A 7918-nucleotide genomic window follows, 5' to 3' on the forward strand; every position below is an offset into this window, starting at 1 on the left:
GCCGGGTTTCAGCCTTACATAGACTACTATCGGTGAATCTGTGTCAACTCTATCAAGGTGAGGAGCTGGTATTAGATTTGGGCGTCCGTCGATTAGGCTGAAAACTGCACAATTGTACCAATTTGCCCTCCGAAGTCGGTTCTTCCTCTCATTTTGGTTACCGTTGGCAGCTCAAATTCCGTCGTCGCGACTTCGCCGGTCTCCAACTCATTTCATTTCCGAATCCGTCGTATTACCTTCGTCCGGGTATGTCTATTTGTAGTGTTTTGTTGTTCGATCTGTTTGTTTATACAGTGAAGATGTATTTGGTGTTGATGTTTGAATTGGGTCCGATTTGAACCAATTAGTTTCTGCATCTGTAGCTTAGTAATTTGCACTGTCGAATTGCAGTTTTTGGAAGGGCGATCTGTTGGTTTATGTTTTGAATATGGATTTAGTCTGGTTGTGATGTTGCATTCGTTTTGCATTTGTGCCAATTTTGCGAATTTGTCTTCGATAAGGCTGAGTTGCATTATTCATTTCGTCCTGCAAAAACCATTGTTACTCATTTTTGGATAGATTGTTGTGCATCTAAGTTGCCTTTCCTTACTGCCGTATTAGTTCGAATTTGAGGTTTATTGGATTTCGATCTGTTGGCCAGATGGGATGTGCGACGCTAATCAGATCCCAGACTTGAGAGGGTAATTTAGTCAGATGACATTTTGTTTCCTTCACTCTCTTGTTGAACCAAACGCTGGAAATAAGCCCAAACATCCTACATGGGCTGAACCAAACAACCTACTATCCTATCCACCAAATCAAGAAAGCCCATTAACCATGAAAACATGTTAATAATTGTGGTGGCTACCAGACACCCCCTAAATAGTTAGCGTATTGATTACTTGTTCAATTAGTCATATGTACTTTTTAGTGTTAAAAAACTTAAAAGAAAAACAAGCTGAGTATTCACAGAGTAAATTTTCATTTAAGATAAAATAAAATATAATTACTATATTTATTTTCAATTAATGTTTTGTACCTACGAAGTGAAGAGTGAAGACATAAAATAATTAAGGACTGTGAAAAGATTAGGTCGAAATTACTAGTATATTTTTTTTCGATTTCTGTATGTACTTATAATGGGCCAGGCCCAATGAGAATAAAAAGTTAGGCCCATTTAACACTCTTTTGCATTGTTTGTGTCTGTTGCAATTCCATTCAGAAACTGAGGCGATTGGAGCAGGGCAGGCGATGAAGAGAATCCCACGCATCAAATTTCCCCAACGCCATCGAAAACCCTCTGGTATGATTATTTATTTTCTGCAGGATTTTAATTTTTTCTTTTTTCGGTTTGAATTTTTTGCATTTTTTCCCTGCTCACGAGAAACGTCGGAAGGGACAAAACGCTAGTCGTAAATTGTAGTACTAGTAATAACCATGATTCAGGATGAAAATTGAAGGTTTTTTATGTCTACTATTAGAAATTTGGATGTGAATTAAGCTTGTGTTTAGAAATAAGGATGCAGATGTGGTGCGCATCTACGTGAATGGTTACTCGAACATTTGCAATATTTCGGATATATCTCCGGTTGAGCGTTGGAATGCAATTGATTTCGGCTTGGATGTTTTCAATGTTAAATCATGTAGCAAATGTTTGTTAATCTCTTTATTTGAAGTGTTAAGGGTGCTCCAAATTGGATTTCTAGAAGTTGCGTTCCTTTCTGAGATCATAATGAATAAAATGTGAGTCATAAATCATTACATTATGAAAATCAAAAATAGTCTGAGAGGTGGTTACTTGTTTAACAAATTTTGATTGATGTTCAATGCATCTTCTGCACAAAATCATCTCAAGTTTCATACTTTCATTCAAATTTAATTTATGAAAATATTGGCAGGGAGCTAATATTTTCTGAAAAGTGTGAAAAGCATTGATATCAGTTGGATTAACTTTTGCTTGTATGGCAGTAAGACTTTTGGTTGGTGAGTAGTAGTAATATTTGTGAACAAATGGACTGTCTATTTGCATATGCTATTCTCCTTATTATGAACAGAACCTGTAACGGATTTCTCATAACTAAATTCCTACTTGTAAGAATATGTCTGAGATTTATTTTGGAACATTTAATTTTAAAGTCTCACCCTCCCAATGAGCATCCTAAAACTGAAAATACAAATATTTGATTATGTCAGGTTCCATTACTAAATGTAAGGTTACTAGGTCTCTAGTTGGAATTAGGAACTCTTCCAAGTACTAGAGATCCTGGGAAGTTTTAATTTTCAAATCCCAAATTCATTTGGATTTTTGTCTTTTGGAATCAGTGTTCTATATATATGATGTTGGCTTTCCCTGGTTTTGTGTGTTACCTATGCATTACCATGTACGTACCTTAAAGAAGATGTATATTTTCTACATTACTTATGAAGTACCTAAAGGGTAAAGTCATTCCTATCCAGGTACAACCAACCATGTAGATGACATGTCCGCACATGATCTCAAGAATGATGATCTTGTAATGAAATTCTTCTCAAGGGCTCCATCCGCTGCATCGGGAGGGAAGGCTTCTGATCAGCCCAAAAGAACTCCTGTTACTCGAGAGGAGATTGATTCCGTCATGGTATGTTGGAGTTTGGACCACTGAATTGTGATAGCTATATATTTCCGGATATCCTTTGAGAGGCTCATATGCATTAAGTTTCTTGGATTTCTGAAGCAGTTATCTGCTTAAGGATATTTTACTGTTTTCTTTTGCATACTCCGTATTTCTCAATTGACATTCGTTCTGTTTTGGCAGTTGGGTGGCTGTTTCTGACTCGGGCCGAGAGAGGCATCCCGTTGGAGGAATACTGATACGAGTATTCTACCATTATTTATTAGTTTAGATATATTAGGGATTTGCATATCTTTTCTTATATTTGTTTCTTGTTTCCTAAGCTAGTATTCTAGTATTATAAATAGGGCTAGGTTGTTATCGTTTTAATCATTCAATGAATATATTATTTTCCACAAACTTGTCTTGAGTAACAAGAATATCATATTTCGTTTCCAAATTGTTGTTCATCGGAGAACGTCCGAAAATCAGCAATTCGTGAGCTTTCCTTCGAGCACGTCGAAGGTTCGATCACCTTATCTCTCCGAGAAGTTAGCCATCTGGCCTCGTTACGGAGAACGTCCGTAACAACTGGTGCTTTCATTGAGAGCTCATCCTCCGTCTTCGTTCATCCGTATCCCCCAAATTATTTCCCAGCCCCCGTCGAAAAAAAAAAAAGAAAAAAAAAAGAAAGAAAAACAATCAGCCGCAGCTCCACCACCACGGCCACACCTAATCCTCCATATTCTTTCATCTCGAAACTCATCATTATCTGTGAAAACGAAATCTAATGGAGTCCGAAGTGCCGGTGACTGAAACACTGCAATTGGGGCCGATGCGTCAGCGGAATATCGGCGAGATTGGAGGTAGGCCTCAATCGACGGACCCGATCACGCTAGGGTTTGAGCAATTGAACGCGCGCTTCGATAAGATGGATCGCCGGGTCGCAAACTTGGAACGACGCGCTGATTGGGACAAGGGGCATCGGCGTTACACCCAGCCTACGTACCGGCGGCCACAACACCACCAGTCGGACAGGTACACACCGTCGCCTCCATATCAGCCGGATAGACGCCGCCCGTACCACATCCACCAAACTCGTTATCAACTGCCCGAGCACTATCATCCCTTTGACTATGGACCGCCACCAACGTACAGGGGGTTCCCGCTTCGTCAATTTCTGCAGCTGCAGAACGAGCCTTCTCGCCAACCATCCTGTTGGGACCCGCCGGGCGCTGGGGTGTCGATGGGTAACCTGGATTATGAAGAGATCGCATCCATATATTACCCTGATTATGATTGTGACTCTGTTGGATATGGTGAGGACGCTGATGTCCACCACGACCGATCTAGTAACTCACAACTAACTGTCATTGTTGTCCCGCCACCACCACCACAACGCTCGTCATCTTGCTTGAGCATGACAAGCCACTGCCGTGCAGCAGCGTCACTGCCCGATGTAGCTGCTGTCCCATCTTCGAATCTGCCCCCAACAGTTCCGTCTTGCAGCCCCGACGACGACAGCGGAGGGGAAGGCGGATTGTTAGATGAACTGCCTCCACCAGCTATGATCTCTCCGCCGTGCAGCCCCTATATCAGTGGAGAGGAAGAAACATTGTTAGATGGCGACGAGGAGGTTGATTCCATTGAGGAAGTGAAGAAGGTCGTCGCATCTCTCGATGCTGCTCGAATGACATCTCCCGATGTTGTTGGGAATTGTTTTAGTGAAAATGGTGGTGCTTATCTATGTGCATTAGTTGGAAATAAAGTTGCACCGTCCTTTCCAATACATTTGAAGGAGATTGCCTTTATCTATGGGGATTTGCATGTTATGGATGCTACATGTCTGAATCCTCGATCAACATCGCTCGACACCGATGCGAGGTTGATCCCTCCGCGCAATGACACGTCATGTTTGAGCATTCTTGGAAGTGTGGACAAGCTTTTCGTTTTGGCATGGAATTTTGCCGACAACATTGGGTCTCCTTTGTTGATTTTTGACAAAGGTGAAGAAGGGGGTCGTTCAGCTGTTCGGTGTGTGTTTGATCCAGGAGGAGTTGTCTTGCCGAAGCTTCTGATTTCAACTCTCTCTATTGCTTCGTGGTTCCCACCTTGAGGACAAGGTGGATTTCAACCGTGGGGGAGTTGATACGATCATATCCATATCCCAATTATTTAGTTGCATATTTGATTTACCATATCTTTTCCATATTTGTTTAGATATTTGTTTCTTGTTCATTAAGTTAGTAGCATTATAAATATGAGTTATTGTTATCACTTTATTCATGCAATCAATTAATGAAATCAGTATTTCGTCCAACTTGGCTTGAGTATCAAGTATAATTTTCGTTCCAAATTGTTGTTCATCGGAGAACGTCCGAAAATCAGCAATTCGTGAGCTTTCCTTCGAGCACGTCGAAGGTTCGATCACCTTATCTCTCCGAGAAGTTAGCCATCTGGCCTCGTTACGGAGAACGTCCGTAACAACTGGTGCTTTCATCCCGTACTCATGCCGTCAACATACCATGGCCCATCTACGTCGGAACGGCCGACGAGGGAAGCGACGCCGGCGCTGCATATAGGCCAGCCGCGTCATCCCGACCAATCGGGGAAGGCTTCGGTCGACCCAATCACATTAGGGTTTGCCAAATTAAATGCACGCCTCGACAGTATGGATCGACGGGTGGACATATTGGAGTCGCGTATGAACACGAACGACCGGCGACTAGGGAAGCTTCGACCGCCACAACGGCCTGATCCGGAACCACCTTACGGTCTTCCTGATCGTGGTGGCGCTGATTGGGACAAGCAGCATCGACGTTACACCCAGCCTACGTACCGGCGGCCACAACACCACCAGTCGGATAGGTACCCACCGCCGCCTCCGTATCAGCCGGATAGACGCCGGCCGTACCACCTCCACCAAACTCGTTATCCACTGCCCGAACACTATCAACCCTTCGACTATGGAGAGGTCATTACTCACACGCATTCGCCAACACGAGACGGCGACGGGGAGCTGTGTGATTCAGAGGACTCCATATTAGATGCAGAGCTTTGTGATTCAGAGAACTCCATATTAGAGGCAGTAGCAAAGAAACTCATGGATCGTGGCTTGCCTAGTGAGAATTGGGGATCTAGGGAATGTAGAGATGGCAGACTCGAAGACCAACAAGTTCCATCTTTTGATGAAATTGACCCACCGTGCAGCCCCGATATGAGTAAAGAGACGGAGGAAGAGGCATTATTAGACGATGTAGAGGAGGTTGATTCCATTGAGGAAGTGAAGAAGGCTGTCGTTGCTCGAGTGACATCCCAAGATGTTGTTGGGAATTGTTTGGGTGAAAAGGGAGAGTTGCGTGATAGTGATGTTGCAAGAATATTTCAGCGACCGACATTGCTTGCCATCGATGCACGGATGGTCCCGCCGCGAAATTACACGGCGTGTTTGGGAGTTCGTGGACGTGTTAACAAGCTTCACGTTTTAGCGCTGAATTTTGACGACTGTTTTGATCCTACCTTGATGATTTTTTATGGAGAAGGTGAAGTGACACGTCCAACTATTCGGTATGCGTTTGATCCAGGAGGAGACGCCTCGCCAAGCTTGTGCTTTCAACTCTCGTCTTTGGTTCGTGGTTCCCACCTTGAGGACAAGGTGGATTTTAACCGTGGGGGAGTTGATACGAGTATTCTACCATTATTTATTAGTTTAGATATATTAGGGATTTGCATATCTTTTCTTATATTTGTTTCTTGTTTCCTAAGCTAGTATTCTAGTATTATAAATAGGGCTAGGTTGTTATCGTTTTAATCATTCAATGAATATATTATTTTCCACAAACTTGTCTTGAGTAACAAGAATATCATATTTCGTTTCCAAATTGTTGTTCATCGGAGAACGTCCGAAAATCAGCAATTCGTGAGCTTTCCTTCGAGCACGTCGAAGGTTCGATCACCTTATCTCTCCGAGAAGTTAGCCATCTGGCCTCGTTACGGAGAACGTCCGTAACAAATACATTAATAGAACAAGTAAAAATTATTTATATTGAGGTTTTTGTGTTGCAAGAAACTCTTGTCTGAATGAATAACATAATGGAGAGTAAATTCAAGTCTCTGCTTGACCACTCCCATAGATAAACTTAATCACCTCATTCTCAAAATCACACTTCAAACTCCCTTGATATATGAATTGTAATATCCGCGAAACCAAAATGCTTATCTCCTTATTACTTGAACTTGTAGCCTGTAGGAGTCATGATCTATTAGTGTACACAAAAGGGAAACGTTATGCTCCATAACATAAGTAGGCATTTCTCTCTATTAGTTCGTGTTAGCATTATTTGTTTTATTTTTTACATTTAATTTTATTCTAATATCTCGAAAATCATTTTCATGTCATTAATTTTATAAATTATAAAAATCAAAGTTTAATTTGTTCATTTTTCTGTAATTTCAAAAAAATGAATAAAAATAAAATAAGCATATGTAATTTGCTAAAGAGTAAATGCCAAAATTGGTCCTGAACATATGCTATTTTATGATTTTGGTTCTATATTTTATCTTTTGAATTTTTGTATCCTGAGCATTTCAACTTGAATCACAATTGGTCCTACACTAACAATTCCGTCAATTTTTTTAACGGTTTTAACCTGATTTTGATCAATTTTTAAACGTTTTTAACCCGAATGGGGCTGTTAAAACCATCAAAATTGGTCAAAATCGGGTTAAAACCGTTTAAAATTGATGGAATTGTTAGTGTAGGACAAATTTTGATCCAAGTTGAAATGTTCAGGATGCAAAAAATTTAAAAATAAAATATAAAATCAAAATCATAAAATAAGCATATGTTCAGGACCAGTTTTGGCCTTTTCATCTTTGCTAAATTAACAATGTCAATGATAATTTTTAAAATATGAAGAATTATGTCAAATAAAAAATGTAATGCTAACAAATTAAAATACACCTGTTTGCCTGTATTACTTTTGTTGTCTATAATTTGGATAACTGGGGACACGTGGCATCCATCCATGTGTAGAAGCGATTGCCACAGCTTTATGCGAGCCTCAAATTAGAAGCTTTGTAAATTGTAAGAGCAATTGTGGTGGGCGCGGAAGGAACAGATATTAGTGAAATATGGAAAATGTGCTGAATAAAAATGGAGTACTTAAATTTAGATACTCAAATTACATAGCTTGTTGCAAATTAGTAGTAGTATTATCCTTTTTCACAATTTACAAGATAGTGATGCTAGTTAGCTCTTTTGTAGTCACTGCAAATAGTATTATGCATAAATAAAATTGTGTGAAACATTGTGTACAAGAAGATTGAAATGCAATGAACAATTAATC

At 40.5% G+C, this 7918-nt stretch overlaps 1 protein-coding gene across 1 annotated transcript; it reads left to right on the forward strand.

Moving 5' to 3' along the window:
• The first annotated feature begins 1170 nt into the window (after positions 1-1170).
• Positions 1171-2964, forward strand: LOC121783656. Its single transcript, XM_042181798.1, has 3 exons — positions 1171-1282; positions 2437-2597; positions 2775-2964. The coding sequence occupies exons 1-3, from the start codon at positions 1231-1233 to the stop codon at positions 2790-2792; spliced, it is 231 nt and encodes a 76-aa protein (XP_042037732.1). The 5' UTR covers positions 1171-1230; the 3' UTR covers positions 2793-2964.
• Positions 2965-7918: the final 4954 nt, after the last annotated feature.

The sequence above is a fragment of the Salvia splendens genome, chromosome 21 (assembly GCF_004379255.2).
Source record: "Salvia splendens isolate huo1 chromosome 21, SspV2, whole genome shotgun sequence".
NCBI lineage: Eukaryota > Viridiplantae > Streptophyta > Magnoliopsida > Lamiales > Lamiaceae > Salvia > Salvia splendens.